Source organism: Saimiri boliviensis, chromosome 5 (genome assembly GCF_048565385.1).
Source record: "Saimiri boliviensis isolate mSaiBol1 chromosome 5, mSaiBol1.pri, whole genome shotgun sequence".
NCBI classification, from domain to species: domain Eukaryota; kingdom Metazoa; phylum Chordata; class Mammalia; order Primates; family Cebidae; genus Saimiri; species Saimiri boliviensis.
This window is the reverse complement of record NC_133453.1, coordinates 111,905,239-111,932,901: the sequence shown is the minus strand read 5'-3', so window position 1 is coordinate 111,932,901 and position 27,663 is coordinate 111,905,239. Positions and strand designations below refer to the sequence as shown.

The 27,663-nt window shown below is 39.8% G+C and overlaps 1 protein-coding gene across 2 annotated transcripts in view; it reads left to right on the top strand.

Moving 5' to 3' along the window:
- CNTNAP5 (contactin associated protein family member 5) overlaps positions 1-27,663 on the top strand; it is an 891,734-nt gene that overhangs the window by 364,439 nt on the left and 499,632 nt on the right. For both annotated transcript variants that reach the window (XM_010342190.3, XM_074399829.1), the window contains exon 4: positions 13,950-14,097. In XM_010342190.3, coding sequence (XP_010340492.1) covers positions 13,950-14,097 — 148 coding nt within the window. The remainder of the gene's footprint in view (positions 1-13,949; positions 14,098-27,663) is intronic.

Sequence of the window (27,663 nt, the reverse complement as noted above, 5' to 3'; positions counted from 1 at the left end):
GTGCTTGCTGCCTAGAAGAGGAGACCAGTCTAAATACAGACATTCCAGCTCCTTTGTTTATTTGCTTCCCTGATAGCAAATACCATGAGGATGAACAAGGGGAGAACCTGCAGCTCAAACACAGAGGCTGGGGAAGAGCACAGCTGGAGAACCTGCAGCTCAAACACAGAGGCTGAGGAAGAGCACAGCTGGAGAACCTGCAGCTCAAACACAGAGGCTGGGGAAGAGCACAGCTGGAGAACCTGCAGCTCAAACACAGAGGCTGGGGAAGAGCACAGCTGGAGAACCTGCAGCTCAAACACAGAGGCTGGGGAAGAGCACAGCTGGAGAACCTGCAGCTCAAACACAGAGGCTGGGGAAGAGCACAGCTGGAGAACCTGCAGCTCAAACACAGAGGCTGGGGAAGAGCACAGCTGGAGAACCTGCAGCTCAAACACAGAGGCTGGGGAAGAGCACAGCTGGAGAACCTGCAGCTCAAACACAGAGGCTGGGGAAGAGCACAGCTGGAGAACCTGCAGCTCAAACACAGAGGCTGGGGAAGAGCACAGCTGGAGAACCTGCAGCTCAAACACAGAGGCTGGGGAAGAGCACAGCTGGAGAACCTGCAGCTCAAACACAGAGGCTGGGGAAGAGCACAGCTGAGAAGATGCTTAAGGAATGAGTTCCCTGTTGTGTTTCAGGGAATATCTTACCATTTGATACGGTGGAAGGAGGACATGGAGAGGAGAGAAGAAATAGGAGATAATTTGGAAAGCAGAGGGCTTTATAGGGTATACTGAGAAATTTTTACTCTATCTTAAAGGTAATGAACTCGCTTGTCAGACTGATTAGATGGGAGTAGCACTGGAGGCAGATCAATTGTCTGGAGGCTGATCCAGGAAATAAGGAAGATGATGGTGGTGATGGAGGGAGGGGGGCCATATACCAGTTATTTACTTGGATTTGTATTTACTGGAGGCCAGAACTCAGAGCTTACAGTAAATATCCAGTAATTCTGTCCCAATTTACCAGCCAGACTGGCAAGAGAAATTACCTCCTTTAGTGTGTAAAGATATTTTTTCCTTCCTCTCTTTATTCCACTATCTTTCAAGTGTCCCTTTGAAAAACTCAACTGCTCATTTTCCCTAGGAAGGGAAATATTCATTGCTTGAACTACTTACAATTCAACAGAAAAAGCTGAAAGTCACCTAAGACTAAGAAAAGAAAGGGAACAACGCAGTGAAGAAGCGGAGAGGAGATCATGATAAACTTGGGCTCTTAGATGGTTTTGCCAAAGACTGACAGTGAGCTTACATCTCCGTAGAATGCTAGTTTAAGATCCAGATCTCAGCAAAATGAATGATTAAAAAAGACACATGATGTCTGCTTTCATGTTCCTCTTTCCAGCAGGAATCTGCTATCTCCTCAAAGGTTCCCATTCAGGGAAGTGAAATTATCTTTGGAGAAAATTGACTACAGGACAGGCAGGTTGGGGCTTTTCTGCTGGTGTAGACATTCATCCCTGGAAGTGAGCCTGGAAAGCTTTGGGGAAGAAATAAGGATGAGCGAGCATCCTAAATGTATTTCGCCAAAATTTGTTTCTCATGAGACCAGCACCACCATTAGCCTATTCTCTGGTCAATTAAACATAAAGGATGGCAGAAACTAGACCCCACAGTATGTAGGTAGCTTGTGGGGTTAACAAGCTGACTCTCAGAAGTGCGGAATGGCATCAAGGATAAAACATGGACTTCATATGCTGCCTAGTCATTCCTTTTGATACTTCCACCTCAAATAATTTTGGAGAGTCTAGGAAGCACAGGGCTTGTTGAACCTTGAACATTGACACTTTATCATTTGCCTTTCTGAAGCACTTTAGCCTGACACTTAGGATCCCTAAATCAACTGTGGTAGTAGAAGGAGCTCTAAACTGTAATGTCATACCAGCTTCCTCTTAAACTAGTAACATTTCATCGAGAAAATGCCTCAAAACTCCTATTCTTTGTTTTCCATCCAAAACCATGACCAAGAAGATCCCCCATTAAGACGTTTTGTTCACATTTTTGTAGAGCACTCTTCCCTCAAGATGCACCATGAAAAAATAACAGGGTTTATAATGAAAAAAATTAGGGAAACCAGTGCTGCATATCAATTCTTCATTCAACCAGGACTTACGGGCCACCTCTTCTGCTTGCGATTTTAGGAGAAGACCCTGCTCTTATGAAGCTTAGAGTGTCACGACAGGGAGATAGGCAAGTAAATGAATATATACACATATATTTAGTTTGTCAGGTGGTGATAAGTGTAGGAAGAAAAATAATGCAAGACGAGAGAAAGAACACTGGGCTGGGAAGGGGAAGATCACCTACTAAAGCCACTGCAATGTTCACAAGCACATAAAGGCATTACGAAGACTGGCAGTCTTTTCATGTTTGTTTCTATTTCTCTCTTTGCCCCAATGCTTTACCCCGTACACGTGGGTTTGCCTCTTCCTAGTTCTAGGCCCGGGCCTTGCTGCAATATCACTCCTTAACTCCAGGTGCACTAATAGAAGGTCAGGCTCTCCTGCAGACTCCCATGCTTCAGTTCCCTACTTCATCAGCAAGAAAGTTGAAAAAGATTTCTATTTATTTTTTGAAGGGTAAAGGCATTTTATTTTTAATGGAGTGTGAAAAGTCTGATTTTGCTAAGAGGGTATTTCAGTCTTTTCCAGGCATGCACCATATGGTGGAGCTGCCATACATGTTGGTGTTATCTCTCTCAGTGCAGAGATAGAAACATAAATATATGACACCATTGTCAACCGTCACTTTATTACCCCTTATACTTTTTTTTTATTTTTACTTTTTTATTTTTTTTGAGATGGAGTTTCTCTCTGTCACCCAGGCTGGTGTGCAGTGGCACAATTTCGGCTCACTGCAACTTCTGCCTCCCGAGTTCAAGTGATTCTCCTGCCTCTGCCTCCCAAGTAGCTGGGACTACAGGTCCGTGCCACCATGCCCAGCTAATTTTTATATTTTTAGTACAGACAGGGTCTGCCATGTTGGCCAGGGTGGTCTCAAACTCCTGATCTCAGATGAGCCCCCCACCTCTGCCTCTCAAAGTGTTGGGATTAGAGGCATGAGCCACCATGTCCAGCCAACTACCCATTATGCTTAAGACAGCATAAGTCACAGAAAATCCAGAACTTCAGAACTAACACAGCAGTAGCAACAGAGGAGTCTTGTGACATGTGCATGCCCTCAATTATTTAACATTTATCTTCACATGCATAATGCCTTCAGTAAGAATCACTCTTCTGGATCATGTAAGACAGTGGACAATGAAGGCACATATCTATTTGTTTCTGAGTTGATGTACATGATATCAGTTGTCATATTTTATCTTCTAGTAATTAATGACTCAGACACTTAGCATCATGATAGGCATGCTGATAGACTACATAGAAAAGTTATGATTGTTCTAGGAAGAACTTTGAGAACTTCATTCAGAAACTTCATTCCAAAACCACGTTTGGTTGTTAAAGCCATAAATAGGCAGAGGCCCAATGGTGATTTGAGGGTTCTTCCATGCCTGTTTTAAAATAATTTTATTAATGCCCTTTCTTCATGCTTGTAATACTTGATATTCAATAAATTATACTTGTATGTAAATTATTGAAGGGGGAGATTTAATGCAAATAGTTCACAGGAAAGGACACTGGTTATTCAAAGTAGAAGGATGAGAAAATGGAATACAGAAGTAATAACTTTCATGGGGCAGTGAGGGTAGTGATGCAGGTGCTCCATGGGGTGTCGCCCCTAGGGGAAACTGGGCTTTTCTCCTGGGGCTGTGTGCTGGTCAATCTGACAACATTGGAGTCTCCAGTGGGAGAGTCATTTAATGGAAGGCATTACTGGCTGCAATCTTTACAGGTGACTAAGTAATGTTTGCTGACAAGTCCTGTTACATTCCATCGCTAGGATTAAAAAGGGATATAACTGATCATTTAGGATGGGGTTCCAGGAGTGTATTAGGAGACTCTGTATTTGATAAGATTTGCATCAGAAGTCACTTTCATATGGGTAAATGAATAATAATGTGGCCCCTGTTAGGATTCCTTCAGATTTCGTTTTCTGAAACGGTTATGTCAAGTTTCAGGAGAATGACTGACAGTGAAGGTCAGGACAGGGAGACTAGGAGCAAAATGTTAAGTTGGCCACTGATGGCACAGGAGCACATGTGTCACAAAAGATGTGTCAGGACTGGCCTGGAAATCAGGAAGCACTAATACCCACTAGAAGGAATTTCTACTGCCAGAGACAGAGGCATAAACAAATACATCGTCAGTGTCTTAGGTACATGACTCCAACAGAGTATGAGGACAGAGTTGATAGTGACTCTTGAGGGAAGGGAGAGCACATGAGCACGTGATTGTCCCTAGCACAGCATTGAAAGCCTGTACCCACACAGCTGGTGGGGAGATCAGACTGGAATGTCAGCTTTTCTCTAGTGTTGGCTGAAATCTTTGTGCTGTTTCTCTAATCTAGAGGTCATAACCAGGCAAAGCAAGCAGGGTGGCACATGGTGCCAATCAGTCATTCTCCTCTTGCCAACTGTTAAGATATAACTGGATTCTCAGATAGCAATCAAATTCTGAATGGTCTTTTAAGCTAACCAAATAACTATCCCTATGAAACAACAAGTAGACACACACATATGCACTTATGATATAATGGACCTGTGCTCCAGACAACGAAGGGTTGGGGAAAAGAAGAGTTCAATAGTTGAACTCTCATTTTAGTCTCCTCAAATCTATCATTTCAGAATTCCTCTCAGCTACTAGTGGTGGCTAGTGCATAACACCTACCTATCCTTTCCTTTTCTGTAAATACCTGTCTGAAATACATTTCTGCACTGCTCTGAATAACAGTTTGGAACTTTTAAGCCTGAATGGGTTTGTCAATTTTAGATTTAAGTCTGTGGTTTGCATGTTAATTACTCTTTGCCTTATTAAATGTATCTTCTTAAATTGAAAAAAAAATCCTAATTACCTCTGGGCTGCTACTTTCTCCTTAACTTTAGCTTGCACCCTTTTGAGGGGGACAACCCTTTGAAAGCATTTGGAACATATGTCATTGACACAGTCCTTGCACGTGGCTCGAGGGTATCAACAGGTTGTTGCTTCAGCATACACTGTCATACAAAAAATTTTTTACAAGTATTTCCTATTGGAATCTGCCTCTCTTTTTTTCTCTGTGTATCTCTCTTTCTCTCTAAGAGTATTGCTTGTATTGGTAAGAATCTAAAAAATTAAATATCATCTGCATATATATTCAATGTAAGATTCACAACTTCCCTGGAGATTTCATTTTCACTATTTTCTTGATGATAAACAGAGATTTAGAAAAGTTATTTTATGCTTCTTTCTTCATTCACTTACCCAGTTATTCAGCAAGTCTTTCATAACAGTGCAAGCAGCATTAACCTGTTGTTTGTAACCTGACTGATTTTGAAACAACTGTACAGATTCGGCTTGGATTACTGAAATCCATTTCAATATACCTTTAAGAAATACTGTGCTCCATGCACTGTTCTGGGCAATGTAGTTTAAAATGAGAAACAATCTATATTCCCAGAGGAATTACAGTCCAGGTACCTTGCTGGGGATGACAGAGCAAGTCATATTAGTCTATTCTCATGCTGCCAATAAAGACATACCCAAGACTTGGTAATTTATAAAAGAAAGAGGTTTAATTGACTCACAGTTCCACATGGCTGGGGAGGCCTTACAATTATGGCAGAAGGTGAAGAAGGACCAAAGGCACATCTTACATGATAGCAGGTAAGAAAACATGTGCAGGGGAACTGCCCTTTATAAAACCATCAGATCTTGTGAGAGTTATTCACCATCACGAAAACAGCACGGGAAAAACCCGCCCCCATGATTCAATCACCTCCCACATAGTGTGGGGATAATGGGAGCTACAACTCAAGATGAGAGTTGGGTGGGGACACAGCCAAACCATATCAACAAGGATGTTAGGATTAGCACCTAAAGCGCATCTATGTTCTCTCCCATGGCTTCCATTCACATGGATCCTTAGGCAGCGTGGTGTGTTTGGTGGAGCACCAGACTTGCAACAGAGTCTCCCTGAGATTTCCCGACATCCGCTGTCAAGGTCACTATTGCAGAATTTGGATGTTGTACCTGTCATTTCTTGCATAGACTTTAGTTAGGTAAATTAATCACATCTGTCTGGTGGCACCTGGATACTTGTAATCTCACTGCCAGTCAGTCATCAGTGTAGATCTGCTGACTACAATAAATTCACTAAATCCAAATGAGTGGCTCTGGTGTCAGCCAGCTCAGACCAGTCCACTCTCCACTGATCAGTCCCAGCACCAATCCTGCCTTAGCCTCACAGTGTCTGCCTACCCCATGATCTGCCTAACAAAGTCAAGGAAGAGCATTCGCACTTTTGTGTGACAAAAGTTATTCCATTCATTAACCTGTTAAACACTTAGGAATGACAGAGTGGTGAAAGGGAAGGGGCTGAATGCTGACTCATAGTCTTCATTCACTTCTTGCATATTCTTCTGTGCGTCAATCCCAAGTAAGCTCTTCCTGTGATCTCCTTTCTATGTGCTTATTTTTTTTTTTTTCTAATATTCAGGCCGAATGTGGTGGAGAGTTCTGAGAATCACAAGATGGGAGACTAAGATCCTCTTTTAAGAGGAAATTTCACTCTTTCTGTGACCATTAAACTTAACTTCTCTGAGCCTCAAGTTCTTAAACTCCAGGGAAGGAAAGACAAACTTCTGCACTGTGTTCCTGTGTAGGGATAAGATCAGGGAACAGCTTTGTTAAGAACCATATGAACGATATTTGAGAGTAACAAAAATAATACCATTTATCTCATTGTAACTGTGAAAGGCCTGTGGATAAATCCAGTATATTACTACTTAAGATTGTGAGGTGAGGGGTTGGGGAAAAGAGATAAAACAAATTTCTGAGTAGTAGTGCATATAATATAAGTCAGAATTGTAAATGGAAAGAATCTGCCCTGATTTGGCAGTGTGTTCTTGCCGTTGATCTCTCTGAGTCCCAGGGTTTTCCTAGCAAGGCAGAGACACTATATTAATGGGCCACACATTGGTGAGATGTATTGGAAATTCAGAATGATTAAATACATGTGAAGGGGTGTCTCTTTTAGTGAGGAAGTGGACTGAAACCTTCCTTGATGATAAGGGGGAACAAAGGGAACTAATACATGTAAAGAGCCTAGCAAGTGCCTGGCATGGAGGAGACCACTGAAAACGGTAGCTATGATGCAGCCACGGCATTTATTCGGTTGCAGAAACCTGACTCCACTTACATATGGAAGTGATTATGAGATTGAAGTGAAAGGGTCACTAGACCCTTATCAGAATCTCCATAAATCTACTCCCAGTTTCTGATCATCTTTTTGACTTAGTACTTCAGATCACTTAACCTCTCCAAAATTGTTTTCTCATCTTTAAACTGAAGATGAAACAGCCTATCTACTTCACAAGAGTGCCATGATCAAATGAACTAATGAGTGTTCTTCGCAATCATTCTTGGCCTCACCCTGTCAAGAACAGTGCTGATCTGGTTTCCGTCATCCGAGCTCAGATCTGCTTGGTTTAGAATTTTATATTCATGGAATCATGGTGATTGCATTCCTTATGGCTGGCTTATTTTGCTCAACTAATGTGTTGTTGCAGGGATCAGCACTTTGTTACTTTTTATTGTTGGGTAATATTCCAATCTATTAATATTCTGAATTAAATTTACTGTTTTGGTAGCCTCTCAGAGTGGAAATGTAGGTTTTTAATTTTGTTATTTTTCTTATGTGCAAAGCACTAAAGCCACATTTTTTTTTTCTCTAAGGTGTGCTTTAACTGTGTCCCACAAACTTTGATACAGTGTTTTTATCATCATGCCATTGTTGCTTCTTTGACCTATGTTACTTAGCAATGTGTTGATTGTGGGCTGGGCGTGGTGGCTCAAGCCTGTAATCCCAGCACTTTGGGAGGCCGAGGCGGGTGGATCATGAGGTCAAGAGATCGAGACCATCCTGGTCAACATGGTGAAACCCTGTCTCTACTAAAAATACAAAAAATGAGCTGGGCATGGTGGCGCGTGCCTGTAATCCCAACTACTCAGGAGGCTGAGGCAGGAGAATTGCCTGAACCCAGGAGGCGGAGGTTGCAGTGAGCCAAGATCGTGCCATTGCACTCCAGCCTGGGTAACAAGAGCGAAACTCTGTCTCAAAAAAAAAAAAAAAAAAAAAAAAAAAAGAAATTTGATGATTAACTTCCAAATATTGGAGGATTTTCTAGATAATTTATTATTGATTACTAATTTAATTGTGTTTAAAAAACAAACTGTATGGTTTGAACTAAGACCTATTTTATTGTGGAGGATATCGTCTCAGTTAATGTGCTGTGTGGACTTTAAAACACCGTATAATCTGTAGTTGTTGAATAGAGTAGTCTATGAATGTAAATTAGGTCAATTTTACTGACAGTGTTGAGTCTTTTATTTTCTTTCTGAATTTTTACCCATTTGTATAATTCCATTTTCTGTACTTTCCATCCTTTTTGTTTTTTTCACGTATATTTTTCTTCTACACACCTTGCAAATGTTACAAGATATTATTTTTTCTTTAAACTATGAACTGACTTTTAAAATGTTTAAGAAAGAAAAACTGTCTCTTCTATTTACCCACACATTTTTTATTTGATTTTTAAATTTATATGTAATACTTGTACATAGTTATGATATGCATGTGATATTTTGGTACATACACAGAATGTGCAATGATCAAGTCCAGATATTTGGGATATCCGTGAGCTCAAGCATTTATCATTTATTTGTATTGGGAATAATTCAAATCACCTTTTCTAGTTATTTGTAAATATACAACACATTGTTGTTGTTAACTATAGTCATTCTACTGTGCTATGACACATTAAAACATATTTATTCTATCTAACTACATGTTTGTACCCATTAATCAATTTTGTTTCATTTCAACCTCACATACACCCTTCTTGGCCTCTGGTAACTATCATTCTATTTTACTTTCATGGGATTGACTTGATTTTAGCTCTCACTTATGAGTGAAAACACGGGAAATTTGTTTTTCTGTAGCTGGCTCATTCTACTTAATAACCTCCAGATCCATCAATGTTGCTGAAATGACAGAATTTCGTTCTTTTTTATGGCTGAATCATACGTATATTACACTGCCTCTATTTGTTCATCTATTGATGAACATACATTGATTCTATATCTTTGTTATTGTGAATAGTACTGCAATAAACATGGAGTGCAGGTATCTTTTCCATATATTGATTTCCTTTCCTTTTGATACATTTTCACTAGTGGGATTGAGAGCTCATCATTCCTTTCTGTACGCCAAAAATTTCACCTGGCATCGATTTTTTTTAACAGGTTAAAAAATGATTAATTAAAAAATTAAGTTCACATGTAATCTGAAAATTTTAAAAGTTACTGTATTATATTAAGTAAAAGTATATATCATAAAATGATATACTACTAATTTAATTTTAACAAAAGTTAAGTTTTCTTTCTTACTATAATACAGAAGAATATTACTCTGAACACCTACCTCATGCAATCATTCAATATCATAAGTTAACCACAAAGAGCGTCTCCACTTAGATTTTCATCATGCATGTTACATTTTAATGTCCTTACTCTTCTATAGAAAAAGTCATAAATAATGCTCACCTAATAAAAAAGAACGTCTTATATCCTGAAGCAGTGACAACTGATCACATGCTTTCACATGTTAATACAATATGAAGAAATAGCATGGAGTAATTTCAGAGATGAATTACATCATTAGCTTTTAGAAAAATCTCTACTTTTTGTCAAGGAAAAATAATATACTATGAATATAATTATAATCTTCCCACAAATATTCTACTACTTTTAAGGTTATATACAAATTATCCATCTACCAATGTTAGTTTGGAATTATTTTTTAAACTCAGCACTCTGACTTAGTGTCATGCCTGGAGTGCAGTGGCTCACTGCAACCTCCGCCTCTCTGGTTTAAGAGATTCTCCTGCCTCAGCCCCTGGAGTAGCTGGGATTACAGGTGTGCGCCACTACGCTCAGCTAATTTTTGTGTTTTTAGTAGATACAGAGTTCCACTATTTGGTCAGGTTGGTTTCCAACTACTAACTTTGTGATCCACCTGCCTTGGCCTCCCAAAGTGTTGGGATTACTGCTATGAGTCACCTGGCATCAATTTCTTAAACTTTCTTATTAGCATTTCTTATCAGTTTTATAGCTAATAAATTATTATTTTTTTCATGGAACTTTTTAATTTTTCCTTCATATTTGAAAGCTATTTGGGGACATGTAGAGGCCAGTGGAAAGCTTCCCCTCTTCTTTCTAGAGGTTCGCTGAGAATTAACAAAGAAACAAATTAATGTAACAAATTAACAATAGGCAAGATACTAGAAAGAAAATGAGTACACATTTATTTAATATCCATGTGCACAGGGGAATTGCTAGACAATGATGACACAATAACCCAATGAAGTCCAAATGCTTATATAGCTTTCTGCATAGGGAAAAGGGAGATGGAAGAAATGTAGTTATCTTGAAGAGCAGTATATGATTTTCAGGGAAAATGGATGGACCCAATGCTCAGACTTTTTTTTTTTTTTTTTTTTTTTTTTTGAGACGGAGTTTCGCTCTTGTTACCCAGGCTGGAGTGCAATGGCGCGATCTTGGCTCACCGCAACCTCCGCCTCCTGGGTTCAGGCAATTCTCCTGCCTCAGCCTCCTAAGTAGCGGGGATTACAGGCACACGCCACCACGCCCAGCTAGTTTTTTGTATTTTTAGTAGAGACGAGGTTTCACCATGTTGACCAGGATGGTCTCGATCTCTCGACCTCGTGATCCACCCGCCTCGGCCTCCCAAAGTGCTGGGATTACAGGCTTGAGCTACCGCACCCAGCCCTATTTTTAATAAATAATTCTTTTTAGGCATTGAATAGGATTAGAGATAAAGGTCATCTAGGTTCTTGGTGTGGTATTTAATTTTTAGTTTTTTTTTTTCTTTGTAATATGAATTGTAATCTTCCCTAATTGATTAAATTTCAGGGAGAGGACTGAAGACAATTGTGTTTCTCTTTGGTGGGTTCACTTTCCAGGTAGATAAAAAAAACTTAAGAGAATAGCCTTAACCTGTGCTTTCAAACAAGGTATTAAAAGATGGAGTGAGGAGGGGAAGGTCAGAGAGAATTGAGGCTACTTCTTTAGTTGTATGTCAGAGTGGTATGTTTCAGGATGTCATTTTCTGAGCTCCAGCACTGGACATAGAATGCTAACATTTTACTTTCAGCATTTTTGGATTTTCTTTTTCTTTTTCTCTGATGAGTAATTCATTGTCATTTTTGTTTTTCACGTGTTAACGTCAACAAGTTAGATGCCTTTGGATAGGTTTTAATACATCAAACAGGAAAATCTTTTCTTGCTATTCATCCAGAATGTAACTTCCGGGATTGATAAATGATTGCCTTTGATCCACTGGTGAATGTGGGGACGATCTGGTTATACCTTTGTTTAGATTCAATCTGCTTTTACCATTAAATGCTTTCAAGTGACTTTAAGCTACTAGCACCAGGAAATCCCTGGGATCATGCACTATAAACTTTGGGATCTCAGAAATGCGAGAGCTTGGATCTGCTTGACCATGACCCTCTAAGACTATGAAACTGCAAATAATGTTGCTCTGGGATAGCAGGACTTTGAGACTGTGATACTGCAATAATAAGGCTGACTCTTCTCAGAATGAGAGTCCAGGATTCCTTCTCATTGGAGCACACCATACATTAGTCAAGGGATTAACTCCTATAAAGCATTGCCAGGTCATAAAACAAATCTTTTCATCTAGAGTATGCGATCAAATTTTAAGCATTGTTAATCGGTGTGTGTGTGTGTGTGTGTGTGTGTGTGTGTGTGTGTGTGAGAGAGAGAGAGAGATATCCCATCTACAAATTATGCAGAACTCAGAAGGGGCACACAGTCATTTGAAGGTGAATAAGTTTCTATTGCACATTTGTCTTAGATAAATAATGCTATAAGCACCACACATTTACATGCCTGGGGAGGTGGGATATAGTGCACACACAATCAGTAGGGAATTGAGATTGCTGAATGGAAGTTTTCACACTTAGGCTGTAGAAAAACATGACATACTCTCACTCTATCCAAATCAGTAAGAAACCACCAGAATTATCTCCGTTCCTTCCCCTATACATAACAAAGTGGTATGGATATAAGGACATTTTAAAAGAACTAAACTCCACAAGGAGGAGTCCTTTCCAGGTGAGCAGGGATGGAGGACAGTTTTATATCTGTGCCAGATGCTAGGTCTGGGGGCAGGGCACATGGAGGAGCAATCCTGTCAAATAAAGTCATTCTCCATTTGGAGGGAGAGAAAATGTTCAAAGGTTTGACAAATCTGGGAGCTGAAATGTTGAATTTGAATCTCAAGAAATTCCTCCCCACTAAGTCATTCTTTCATGTGAGAATTTTGCTCCAGGAGTAGCTGCAAAATAGAAAGTGAGCTTCTTCCTTCTTTATAAGCCACTTTGTGATACATAATGGTAATTACATCAATTGCCTAATTGCAGAGCTATTAGCTAGTGGGTGTTTTGTGTGTAGTAGAAGTGTCAGAGATTATGCAAGATAACCTGGATCCACAGGTGCTACAAAAATACAATCAAAGTTAAGGTTAAGCTCTTTGAAAATGAATTTCATTAAATAGACAAAATTATCTTACTTGATTTTCACTTTGGACATTTGCGAAGGCAATGGATCTTCTTTTTATTGGTTGACATTGATTGCACATCAGCAAGTAGGTTTTGTGTATGAATATTAGAAGCTGAAAAGAAGACAGCTGATGATTCATAATGAAGCACACAAATCGGTTAGCTAGCTGACATCCCGTCTTACAGATGAGGTATGATTGGGATGAGGAAGAAGTTCTGGGAAAGAATGGTTGTGATGCTTATACAACAACGTGAATATGTTTCATGCCCTAAATTATTTACTTTAAATTGGTTATAATGATGATTTTTTTGTTATGTATATTTATTCCAATTAAAAAGAATAGAAATACCATATGTGAGTCTTTGGATTTCATTTGCAGCCAAAAAAAAAAAAAAATGCCCCCAATAAAATTGTTCATCCAAATAAAGGCTACGAAATACAGTGTTAGTAGAGCAAATAGTTGTTGTGCTGTGTGTTCTTTTGATTAAAGTTCACAAGGAAATGTGAAAATGAACACGATATAAATCTGAGTTGTATTTCCCTCCTGTAACAACAATGAAATTTTTGAAGAGTAGGAGACTGTAGAAATCTCAGACTAATTACTAGCCAATTGAGTGACTTGGAGATTTTTTTCCTTTCCCTTTTCTCTTTCTAGGCTTTTTTTTTTTTTTTTTTTTTTTTTTTTTTTTTTATCTGCAAAATGGTGATAATAATGATAATGATAACGGAAAGTGCTTAGCATAGTGACTGGCCTCAATTAATGTTAACAATTACTTCAATAAAATCTTTTCCTTCTAAAAGCAGATAGTCAGTTATCTTCCATTCTTCACTGATTACGAACATTAGGAACATGGGAATTTCCTTGTATTGTGAACTTTGTAAAGCTTTTAGGTGTGATGTCTCAAGACTTGCTAGAATTGCTTTATTCATAAACATTTTAAAAGGAATTTCTTAAAGAATAATGTAAAATATTTCTGGAAAAAAAAACACACACAATGCAGGATTTTCCTCCAAGTCAGATTTCACTTGAAATACGTGAGAAATTGGGTATGTTCTTAGTAAGAGTTTGTAGAGTAACAAATATGGGTTTCCACTGAAATTACATGATATTACAGACCTCACTGGCTCTCTTTCTTCTCTGCAGACCTTTGCAGGAAACATGAATGCTGACAGCGTGGTGCACCACAAGCTACTGCACTCAGTGAGAGCCCGATTTGTTCGCTTTGTGCCCCTGGAATGGAATCCCAGTGGGAAGATTGGCATGAGGGTCGAGGTCTATGGATGTTCCTATAGTAAGTACCCTCATGTACCCTTTATGATTGCTGAGTGTGAGTGGTACTGTCTACGTGACATCAGTTTATCTACATTGAGATTGACAATTCATCTTATTTTAATGTTATTTCTAGACTTTCGTATGCATATTTAAAAATGTTCAATTCAACCCCAAAGTAGAAAAAATATTCTACTTAGGGCTAAATGAACTCAGCTGTGATAGTGTGATAAAGGCTCAACAAAACATTCAAAATTAATAATTCAGGGAATTCATCAACCGTTTGTCCTTTGCAGTTAAAAAAATATTAGGTTTACTTCTTCCCCGGATGTGGCGTGCGGTATTATAAAGTCCTCGCTGACCTGCTTTCCCAGAGCTATGAGAGAAAATCATTCACCTCTTGACTTGTTCTAGAAGACGAGGAGAAAGAACAACTATGTGTAATTTACAAAATGCTTTCTCCTTGAAATGATGTCCTTCATCCATTCATCTGTGAATTGTTTGTACTAAATTTGAAATTAGAGCTCTATCTTGCACACAAAGAAGATTATAAACATGGGTAGAACTAGTGATCACCCTAGAGTAAGGTTAAAATTATTCTGTGAAGGTTTCCATCCCTATAATTCTTTCTTGCAGGCTTTATACTGAAACCTAAAATTGCATGATAATAAATTGGTTTTCCGCCTTAAGCAGTGACATATTCTGCTTATATGCTAAAACCCAATGACCCTAATGCATAAACACATTTGATCACTAACACTTTCATCCATACAGGTTCAGTAGATTCCTGTTTTGAGCTGCAGAAGCATCTAATGAGTGACATGTTTCTCTTGATTTCCATAGTGAGATCAGCTGAATGCTTGTATCACAATCAATAGAAGTGTCGCCTAGAAAATGCATTTCCCTCACCCCATCTCATACATACTGGATTCTAATTTCTGAAAATGGAGACCCAAAAAGCTGAATGTTTACAAATTCTCCAAGTAAACTACAGGCACAGAGTGCCTGCTAAAAATAAAGCCCTGCACATTGGGAATTTACTGGTAAAATGACTGTATTTATCTTGAACAAGCACTTTCAGAAAGAATGCAGTTTAGAAGAGATGCATCAACAAACCATTAGGCCCAGGAGGGACTGTCTTCCACTCTAAACTTTGTAGGATAAAGCACAGAACACCTACTAGGGTGTATGTGTCTTATCCTGGGATCTCTGGGGCATTAAAATTCTCTTGTTACCTCCTCTTTGATAACAATTTGTCACTGCTAGGAGACTATTTTAAAATACAGTATGAAGCTTTTATGCTACAATTAAGAGTTTGTTAATATTATTACACCAGCCATCTATTTTGATCTAAGAATCTTATTACTCTTTAACATGTCCTTATCCCTTTGTTTTTTTTTTTTTCATTATGTTCAGTTGTACTTATTTTTCAGGTCCATTGTTAACTCACACTGTCTCCTTGCACAGAAAGTCACAGAATCAAGTTACAGCACAGGCTGCAGGGCTGAAAGACATCCTTCAGCAGCATGGTTAGCATCTTCTGCTGACGCCCTCCTTTGAGAATCTGATGAGGAACATTTTACTCAGAAAAGTGATCATGATAACATATACCTTTTCTACAGCATGAGAAGGTTCAGAGGTCTTCTATAGCCCAGTTCTATGCCGAGGGAAAACTCCGGACTTTGTGATAACAGATTCTACCTCTCACTATGTAGGCTCCAGGTCAAGTGCATCCTTCAGTGGGATAAACTGCCTTCAGGGAAACCTCACCAGTGGTGGAAAGCTAACAACCTTGGGGAGCTGTTGGATACAGAAAGCATTTTCCTTTGATGTGCCTCAAGCAGGCACCCTGTAATCTTCAATCACTAGTGCTGATGCTTTGGTACTTTTTTTCCTTTGAGGGAACAAAATTTTAAAAAATGAATATATCTTTATGTTTCCATCTAAAACCAATGTGTTAGTATGCCTTCTGAACCCAATTCTCCCTTTCAGTATTATCATATTTCTTATTTGACTGGATTGTTTTGTTTTTTTGTTTTTTGTTTTTTGTTTTTTTTTTTTTTTTTGAGATGGAGACTCACTCTGTTGCCCAGGTTGGAGTGCAGTGGTGTGATCTCAGCTCACTGTAACCTCTATCTACCGTGTTCAAGTGATTTTCCTGCCTCTGCCTCCCAAGTAGCTTGGATTACAGGAGTGCATTATCTAATTTTTGTATTTTTAATAGAGAAGGGGTTTCACCATGTTGACCAGGCTGGTCTTGAACTCCTGACTTGATCCACCCACCTTGGCCTCTCAAAGTGCTGGAATTACAGACATGAGTCACCGCCCTCAACCTTGACTGGATTGTTTCTAGAGACATAAAATCTTGCTGTAAGCACTACCGAACAGAACAGCAAAAACCCGTGGTCCTATTTATAAACTACATCTTCTTTTCTTCCTCTATCCTCTTCACAGAATGGCTTTTCTCTAAAACTTCTTTCTGGTTGCTCTCCCCACCTCCTCACCTCCCTTCACATTGCAGCTGATTCCAATCAATACTGTGAAATGTAATGGGTAGTTTAACTTGTCAACTTGGCCACAGTATGGGCCCCTGTTATCCAACCAAACACTAATGTAGTTACTGCTGTGAAATGCTTGGTGTCTACAATCATTTGACTTTAAGGAAAGGAGATTATCCTAGGAAATCTGAATGGACCTAATTCAATCAGTTGAAATGCTTCAGGAGCAGAACTGAAATTTCCCCAAGAGAGAAGAAATTTCACCTGTGGACTGTAGCTTCAGATCTTGCCTGAGAGTTTCCAGCCCACCCTATGTACTTTGGGTGTGTTTAACCACACCCACAATTGTATAAGCCAATTCCTTGCAATTAATCTCTTAATACATATAAGCATCCTACTGGTTCTGTTTCTGTAGGGAAACTGACTAATGCAGAATGCTCTAGAGAAACTGCTTTTCTGAAGATCACCAGTGACTCCCAAGAAGCCCAATTCAGTGGACACTTAGTGTTTCTTAATTCTCTCAAGCTCTCAGCAGAATTTGGTTCAAAAAGCTATGCCCATATTTTAAAAACCTGGCTTTTCCTCCGATCTCACTTGCTAATTGGCTATCTCAATTCTTCTACTAGTCCTCCATCTACACTCCACGCCTTGCTGAATTCATAGAGTTTTGTACATTGAAACACATCTACATAATGGTCACCCCATATTTGTATCTCATGGCCGGACCTCTGAGATGATATATGCAGTTGCCTACTTGATATTTCCACCTAAAGTATAGTAGGTCTGTCAAACGGAATATAGCAAAATGGAACTCCTGATTAGTGGCGCCCTTAGCCACTTTCTTCTGTACCACTCCTCCCCATCTCAGTAACGGGCATCAGTCTCCATTCACTTGCCTATGCAAAACTCTGGGAAACAGCCTTGGTTCCTCCCTCTCTATAACTTCAAGTCCTATGCAACTTACCCACAGCTCATGGTAACTCTGTCACTTCCTTCCTCTTAATCCTCCTAAAATGTGTCCTAAATCCATGTACTTCTCCCACCTTTGGGAGTAGAAGCCTCTGTCAGTTCTCACCTGGCGTTGCTAAGTAGCCTCCTTTCTGGAGTTCCTGCTTCCACACCACAATCTCCCCCAAAACCATTTTTTACACAGTGACCAAAATATTCCTTATAAAAAAGAATAAAAGCATAGTGCTCCCCTACGTGACTCATGTAAAATAAAATTGAGATTTCTTACCAGATAATAAAAGTCTTTGTTGAACAATTATTCCCAGAACTTACAGGGATGATTCTTTCTGACAATATGATTCTTAATTATAACGTCACCTTTTCAGAGAAGTACCCCGGACTCTTCCTCTGAAGTCACCTGCCTTCTTGTGCACCCAGCATTAGCCCATGATGATATGCCCATGGTTACATGATGTGCTGTCATTTACTCTGTGGTCTCCACCATAAACCAGAATCTCATTGGTTAGGTTTTGCTTACTTGTTTCTTGTTTGCCTACTCTAGTACCTGCACGGGAATATAAGTACCATGAGATCAGGCACTTTGTCTGCTAACAGTCAGCAATTAATTGGCACAAAAAGGTAGTCAATAAGTATTTGTTGAATGGATACATAGATATATCAGTCGAACCTCACTCTCTCAGCTGAGGCAACCAGGTTCATCTGGAATTGGTTAGTTTTAATAAATCTGTTGTCATTTCTAAGAAACTAATTTTGTTTCTATGGGCTTAATAATCAAAGGTTTAGTTGAGTATGTTGCCAGAGATGGGTAGAATTATCACAGTTCTACAATTTCTTCAGACTTAACCCTTTACCATTTTGGAAAAATTAGCATATTTCTTTATTCCCTAATTTATTCATTCAGTAGATACCATTTATTTAGCCCTTAAGATACCAGGCATCTTGGAATGCCCTAGGAACTTGAGAAAAAAATAAGACCTTTTTCTGGACTTTATCAGTCTTGTATTTATACTTTGAAGCACTTTTCTTGTGATTACATGTCCTCAGTTAACTATGTGATGTTTGACATCTGCTTCCCTGACTTGACAAGATAGCTTTCCACGATGCCCTGGATTGTCAGCATTGCCAGATATTGGAACCTGAAATTCTACTAGACAGAATACATCTTAATGAATCTTCTAATACCCACATAATTTTTTTATTCACAAAATCAAAGTTAGCAACCTACGATTCCTGAGCATATGCAGTTCCAGGTACAAAGTTTAGCTGTTGACTGGGCCAAGAGCATATGGGAGTATGCTTCCAATCCTCTATCCCTTGCCTGTGTTCTCAGACGTAGTTCTACATAAGAATCACCTTGGGACATAATACATTTTTGACATACCTAATCTGGCTGCACTTCAATTACGTCTTAGTCTCTGGGTAGGTTCTCCAGTACTTGGGTAAGCATTTTGTTGTTGTTGGTTCTAAGGCAAGTGTGATGAGGAGCCAGAATTTAAAGCTATGATCTCAAGCATCACTTCATTCTTAGTCTGCACTGTCATTTCCATGCCTGTGATTGCTAATCCTAAGGCTTTTAAATGAAATCTGAAAACTTAAGAAGACAGTATAACGTTAAATATATGGGCTCTAAATTCAAACCACCAGACATAAAAACTTGACTTCACCACCTACTAGTTGGATAATCTTGGGCAATCTTGAGTCCTCTGTGGATACCAGTTTCCTTTTCTATGAAAAGGAAGGTAATAATAGTGTTGCTTCATTCATGTAATTGTATGAAATAGTGTTTTGCATAATGTAAACACTCAGAAAGTGTTAGTTATGAGCATTGTTGCCTTCATCAGATATTTAGGTTTCTCACCAAATTTCCCTATATTTGTTTTTCTTGTTCTTATTTAGGATCACATCTCATCTGTACCTCCAAGGAAGGTCAGCTTTTTATACACCAGGTCCCAAAGGGTTTCAGCACCTTAATCAGGCCACCTGGCGAATAGGCTACCTGAAGTTCTTCTAGGGGCTTTTATTTGAATTTCTGTAAATATGGGAAGCTAATTAACTTTAAAAAGCATTAAAAATTCTGATAAAGTACCATGATCTGCCAAGCTTCCCAGTCTCATTAGGAATTACAAACATTATTTTATACTTCAGGTCACCTGTGTACCACACAAGACCTTGCTCCTATTTGGTTAATTACTGCCAAGTGGTATCATCCAGAATTCATCACCCTCAGAGCTGAAGTCATATTCTGCTTCCCCAGATAAATATGTTTGCCATTCCAGCCTCAGCTGCCCTCTTTGTTGCTGTTCTCATCATTTGGGGTCATTTGTCATACATAGTAGAGGCCGACAGTTGTAAATCTCACCTCTGGCATACTAAGGCCCACATAGCCTGATCTCAGGGAACTTTAGATGGCCCAGTTTACAGGTCTGTGAGCCCTGGAAGTGAGGAGGGACAGGATGGTGGCAGTCAGACCTGGAGCACTGGCTGTCCAATGTGAACTTTGATTCCCACTTTGGAAATCGTGGCATTTTTAAGAATTGGAAAAATCTCCAAGATGCCAGATTCATGGCAGTTCCGTCATTAGTTTGAGAATAAATGCAATTTCCTACACTTCTTTCTCTTATTTCCTATAGGAATGACTGACACATTTATTCTATGAAGGGACAAATGTACACACATACACGGAATAACAACACATTAAATAAAAGACACTGTGATCTTCCATCTTAAATCAGTGACTTCTTTATAACTTTTCTGACTGGTTGAGGATCTGAAGGCTCCTTCAACAGTCAACAAACATTACCCAGTAGGCTCCCTCTGCTAGACTTCAGAGGTACAAAAATAAATAAGGCAATCCTTGCCCTTTAGAAACTCACAGATTTTCAGAAGCTACAAAAGGTAGATAAACAAATGCTCATAAATATGGAGGTTTAGGAAACCAAGTCTTTGTCAAGGTTTGCAAAGGAGAGAAAAAATACACAGCTAACACTGTTTCCTGATGAATTAATGCCCTCCTGCCCAGTGTGTGATTTGACTGACCATACTGCTGTGATTCCCATGACCCATATGCTAATGGTGGTGATTTTAAAGGAAAACTTAAAAGGGAAAAATGACCTAGTGGTTATCAACCACTTTATGCAGCAGTAGGTTTCCAGAAAAAAATGTCAAGGCCTTGCCTCCTACAATTTGTTTTGCGTTTGCTCCCTGTTGAAGTGGTCACTGGTGTGATTGACCATGACTCCCCTCTGCCTCCCACTATTAAGTGGCTTAGTCTGTGTCCAGGTAGAATCATTAACAAAGACTGTTCACCTTCCCTTGAACGTAAAACCATACTGGAGCTTTTTATAGAAAAACATTCAAACTACTATAGGGGAGAAAAATAATAACTATCATCTCTAATTTTGACATTCCTATTTAAACGACCCTCTCGTTGTATGAACATCCTTTTAGGGGGCAATTATGTCAATGCTGTGACTGAAGACCACTGATGATCCTGGAAGCCAGGAAGCAGCTTATCATTGCATGATGCTGCTGCCACAGGACGGGTTGATCATTCTTCCTTCTGTGAGCTTGTAACTAAGATTTCTGAAACCTCATCCCTGCAGTGAAAGATTTTGCTAACCTGTCTACACCTTAATGGAGTGATCACTATCTTCTCACTGCCTACCAGCCACCCCTTACTTGGGTGACCATGACCATGTCCCAGCTTGCTCCTTAGAGTTCTAGTCCGTGCTTGTCATCCCATTTCATTATTTATAGCTCCTCATTTCACTCCCACAAGTCCCCACTGGGGGGATAAGTTGTAAGGACCCCATCCTCCAGTGGTGCAGTGATGCATTTGCTATGTCACTGTTAGATTGTTTGAGTCCCTGGCTGATATGGCTCATGTCTTTGTTATTTATGCATCTCAGAGCTCAGTACAGTAACCAGAAGGAGATGCCAATGAATTTACGAATAATGCATGCCAATGAATTTACGAATAATGAATAAAATAGTATATACTATGGGGGTTCCCTAAAATAAATACATCATTTTTGTGTAATGTTTATCATTATTCAACAATCCAGTTGAACTACAAATTTTAAGTGCACCCAGAAAGATGTTTACACATCTGAAACACCTTAAAAAAAAAAACAAAAAACAAAAAACCAACAAACAAAGAAACAAAAACTAGGCATTATAAGAAGGCAGGTCTGACTGTCAGAGCTAAAATGTATTTTTCTGCTGAGGTTAGGACTGGAATTCAGTTTTGAAGGTTTTTAGTTTTTTGTACTTTGATTGTTTTCATGTTTTTTTCTTGAAACGCATTCTGTCTTTTTCATGTGTTATCATGCATAGGAATGTCAGAAATTTTGAAAGAAAAGCTATCTTAGGAGTTGTCATAGTTAGCTTTGGAAACTTGCATCATTTTCATAGCTCATCTAAGGTAATCAGAGTTACTGATAAGGCCTGGCAAAGTCACAGAATTTGTGGGGCAATCTGTGCAAATCTGAGCTGACTGTGGAAACTTTGGTGGCTTGTAGATTGCTAGCTAAAGCCCTTGAGTCTTCAGTGCAAGAGTATGGTCTGAATAATAATCATTTATCTTATATAATGTATCAAGACGTAAGCTGCAAAACGTAATTGTATTGAAAATCATGTTTACTGTGAACAACGGAGGAGTCCAAGAGGGACTGATTGTCTCAGGGTGAATTGATAGCTTCTCCTGTCAATATTGAGCTTTGGCTTTCTGGCCCGTGAGGAAGCCAACTGCTTGTCCCTGGCCCACACAGGAGCCCAGCTGGTCCACTTGGGGATTCATGCTTGGAATATTTTATTCAGTGAAGCCCTTTTTTTAGCTGGTTTGTTGACAAGCTACCAAAGACCATCAAATCTGCCAGCATATGCCTCCGGAACTCTGTCTTTCTCAGAAAACAAGCTGTGACAGCCAGGTCAGCAATTACGGGCCTGGTAGGAAGTCGGCCAGTGCTGGCCTTCCCAGTACTCCAGGATAGGGGAGTGCATGCCTGCTCTATCTTGACCCAAAAGGAGAGGTTGTGTCCTGCAGGTCCTGCCTTCATTCTAGGGACTCGGGACCATGATTGACTATCCTTCATATTCTAGAGAAAACTGTCAATGTATCATCATCTTAAAAAACCACAAATTGAATTGAATTGAGTTTGTAATAATGGGATTCTAAAATCGATTTTCAGAAAAAGAGAGAGAAATTGTCCACTCCAGGAAGCAAATATCTAACAGCTGTGCTCTGGGTCACTGGCATGGTAGATAAAATAGAGAACTCTGAGGGATGGATGTCAGGTATTAATGTGAGGGAAAAAAAATCCCCAAAGAACCACATTAGTGTTTTACTATCTTGGCAAGGCACAACAAAATTGGGTAATGGGGGTGGGTGGCCAGGATTAGAATGCAGACTGACCATGTGAGTAATGTGATCCATTGTCTAAAACACAAAGAACTCTTTCTAAAAACCCAAGCCAACCATGCATTTTCCGTGCTTTAAATGCTTTAGCAGTTCTTTCTCCAATGATGTCACGGTTACATTGAAACCCATATTATTTGATTTTTAATGGGACCCTCCATCATGAGACTCCCGACTCTAGTTCCGACCTGTTGACTCCCCACTGCCCTTGGCATCCTACACTTGAGCACCGGGATCCTCAAACCTCATCAAGAATAGCAGCCACTGAGGGGGTTCCTTAACACACCACTTTCTGGGTCCCACACTCAGAGAATTTTATTCTTTAGGTCTGCAGAGAGTTCCTACATTGTGTACTTCCAACAAGCTCCTTGGTGACCTCAATGCCGCTGGTCCACAGGGCATGCTTCCCTTCTGCAAGTTTGACTCCTGATAGATCCTAGATGGGACCCTGCACTTTCTCCCTCTTCCTCTTGCCTTGAACTTGCAACTCCGTCACTCTGGTGGGACTGCCCTTCCCACTCCCACTTCCACCTTCTATTCTCCTATTCTCACCTCATCCTCCCTCACCAGCCTGACTGTCCCTTACGTCTCAGGACTCTGGAGAAGCATCGACCCTACCTGGACACCCTCTTGACCCTCTGCCCCACCCTAGAGAGAATAGAGTTCAGCACTCCCTCAGAATACAGTGCTCATCTCCTTTTGATGGATATAGAATTATGTGCCTGCTCATACCAGCTTAGTCCTTGAGAGCAGGGACCTCTGTAGAGCTTGAATGCAAAAATACATGAGGGAAGGAGTACAACAAACATAAAAAAGGACAGAGGGTTTAACTTCGGAAAGATAGTGGGGATGGAGAGGGCGTTTGTACTCTATCACAACGAAGCCTTCCAGGTGTGCATGTGGTTTCCCTGCCCTCCCAGGAAGGGAGCAAGTGAAAGAGCAAACACAGAAGATCAGGAACCCCATGGAAATTCAGAGCAACATTTAAGGAAAAGAAAACTTTTTATTTAACATCAGCCTTTCTTTAAATCAGCTTTTTTTTTCTTTTTGTCTTCAGTGTCAAAAGACTCGTTTCCTTGTATGTGCCGATGGGTGAGGCACATGTTTCTGAGCTTTGGTTTTCCCACTTTACAGATGGGGAAACATATGGACCTTTCAGGGCTACTACGGACATTAAATTAGGTAATGTCTGCTAATTAGTTCCTTTTTCCCTGGGGAATGGTTTATTTAATTCAGAGAAAGAAATCTCTACAAGTATCTTAGAGAAGTTGTGATAAAAAAATATCGGAAATACATTCAGGTTTCTTTCTTTCTTTCTTTCTTTTTTTCTGCCTTTAAAACTACATCTGAGGTGATCACATATTTCCTATCTGCCAGTAAGAGCCCATGTCTACCCTTTTAGTAAACTTCCACACTTTTTCTTTCTTCCCTTTTTTCTTTTAAAAGAGAATCTGCCAAAATGCTTGTACAACAAGAATAAATATTTTGATTTCCATGACCAGACCCCATACAGCAAAAAGAGATATCCAGAAAAAGTGGTTATACTACCTCATGGGAAAAAAGCAGCTATAATAATTTATATTTGGTTAACACCACCTTTACACCCATGTGGGTCTTTTAAATCTGCTTTTCCTAAGTGAAGTTGGGGGTGCTGAGTATTCCTAGTGTCTGGGAAGGAGTATTAAGTGTTCACTTGGGAAAAACTTTAATCCTTCTTTGGAATTTTTAAAAACCTGTTTGTCTATCTGAGAAATGGCTGGAGCCTGTTGTGTGCAGTGTAATTAATATTACAGAGGTCCAGAGTATTTGGCTGAATTATCTGAGAGCAGCAAAGTGTGGCTTTTATCAGGTACTGGTGGTGGTTGGAGGAAAGCTTCAGTCCCCTCACTAGGCTAGTTTTGTGCTCATTGAAGGCCGGACATCCTCTCTGTACCAATGAGCATGTGTGAGTGACACAGGGATCGCAGCCCCAGTGGCTGAGCATGGCCTGCAGAGGAAACTGACTCTCCCAGTGTGGATTGTCAGCTGACTCTGAATGGTGGAATAGATGATGTAGCAGGAACTCAGGGGACAGTTAGGCAGCATAACACCAGGCATAGGTATCTCGATGGGTCACAGCTCATTTCACAAGTGATACTGGATGGCATACCCTTCCCGTTCCAGTGTAAGCCTGTGAATTAATGTGGGAACCAGTGTACATCTGGCCCTTGTCCTCGTGGGATGCACTAATGCTTTGAAAAACTGAACTATAAACCACTGAGAAAACAGATGAACATCAAATCCAATTGTGAGGTGCATTATGAAGGGAATGGCAAGGTGCTTAGAGGGAGACTAACAGGGATGGAGGACCTCTTGGAAGAAGGGCCAGATGGAAGCTGACTGATGAGCTGAGCAACGTGCTCCAAGGGGGCAGCACTTGGGAAAGAGCTCAGTGCACTCAGCACGGGTGTTTTACAGGGTATGTTTGAATCCTGGCCCTGCCACTTGCTCACTACATACTTCTTCATCTCTGTGTGCCATGTTTTTTCTTATTTGTAAAGTGGGAATAATAATAGTATTTTCCTCAAAGGTTAATTGATGTGATTAAATGAGTTCATGCACAAAAAAAAAAAAAAAACAGAATGACAGGGCTTCTGGTGTGGGCTCCACACACATGACCCTAGTGCCACACACACCTGCATATGCACAACGCTAACATCACAGCATGCCTGGAGCAGTAGGAGGGCAGAAGAAAGAAACAAGGATGAGCTGGGAGAGGTGAACAAAGCAGGATCACGTGGGGTCCTGGAGACTGAAATTAATTCTCGGGGCAAAGGAGATTCACTGAAGTAATTTAGCAATGGTGAGGTGTGAGGTTCATTGAGCTTTTAAAGATGAGAAAATGTGTCAGGTGAAGGTGGCTAAAGTGGAATCCAGGAGGCAGTTCTGTAGCTATTAGAATAAAACAGAAAGCAGGAGATGATAATGAGGGCGTGAATGCACGCCCGCCCAGTGTGACGTAGGGGCTACCGAATCCCAAACCCAAACAGACTTTTCACACCAAGTTCTTGATAGTATCTTTATGCCATGCTTGCAATCTTCACTACTGAGTAATTTCTTTCTATAAATAAAGAAATGTGGGGATAAAATGCTATTGAATACCTTTGTATTTTCAGGTCTGAGCTTGTGCAATTTTCACAATGACTTATAAGCCCCGTCATACAATAAGAGAACTGGAGCTCAGAGAAATCAAGAAAGTTGCCTCAACGCACCCCCACCCATGCCCCACTTAGTAAGGAGCAAAACCGGAATTGAAACCCAGATCTGTTAGACTGGTTCTACAGATTGGCTTGGTTTTCTCAAGGTCTCATGACAACATGGAGATATGTTTTCTTAGAGATAACCTGTGTCCCTTTTCCACCAACATGTGTATCCTCAGTTAAGTCACTAGTCAGACATTGGAGGGAGTGGAATGCAGATCGAAGTAACGATGATGAACGCGGAGGGAGGCGACTGAAGGAGTGGACTGGAGAAAGGAAAGATTTGGAATTCAGCACTTGACCCAAGAGCTCAGGCCTGCATGAAGGGTCCTGGCGGCCAAGAACACTGCAGTATGAAACCATAAAATGAAGGGTTATGGGAAAAATGGCAGTAACATAATAAATATTTATATTCACATAAATTTCTCCATAACTGTTGCTTGGACAAAAAAGTGTCAAAGGTACAAATATATATATATTTATATAATAGTTATTATATCAATAACATTATATAACTATATAATTATAATATATTGTTTGTATAAATAAATATACATTTATTATATATTATATATGTATTCTATAATATGTATTACATAATAAATATGTATTATGTAATATATATCACATAATAAATATATATTATTTAATTAATATTATATTAAAATATGTATTTATTTATATAAATATTAATCCAAGTTCTCTCATTGCCTTCTTACAATCAGTTTTAAGTGTAAATGAATACACTGTTATGCACCATTTTACGTGGATGCAAAGTGAGGCCTATAGTTTTGACATAAAATTTTCCCCAGTTAGACACTTGGTGAGCAGTAGAGCTACTCTATAGAGGGTCCCTCTCCTTAGTTTAATGTCTTTATCAGGGAACCAAAGGCAAATTTCTTCCATGTGGTTTCACTTCACCACATGTGGGACCCCACCTGCCATGTTCAGACCCTGTGCTTATTGCTGGTGCTGCCTGGGAGATGTAGAGTGTAGTGGTGGTGTGAGTGAGAGGATGTGACGCATGCAATTTGTGGGCTGTGACTCTCACATGGCATGTGACAGCAAAAACAGAGGGTGTGCCCAGTGTTAGGGAAACCCAAAGCTCAGATGTGATATCTGTCTATGGCAGTGGGACAAATGCATTTGTGAATAATGACAGAATTGAATTACTGCTTCAAAGACACACCACATGCTGTGTGTCTCAGCCTGCAAGAAATGCCACATGGGGAATTAGAGATCTTTCTGCCCCTGCTTCACTATGCTGGCCTCCTGCAGTACTGAGATGCACCAAACTTTCTCATGCCACTGTTACTCTCCTGGAGACACTGGGTCCCACCTGAACCTTAGGTAATGCCTACATATTGTTAAAGGCCAGTATACTACTCACTTCCTCTAAGAAACCCTGTCTGAATCTGCCCCCTTTCAACTGAGTCAGTTCAGTAAGCATTACTGTGAGCATTACT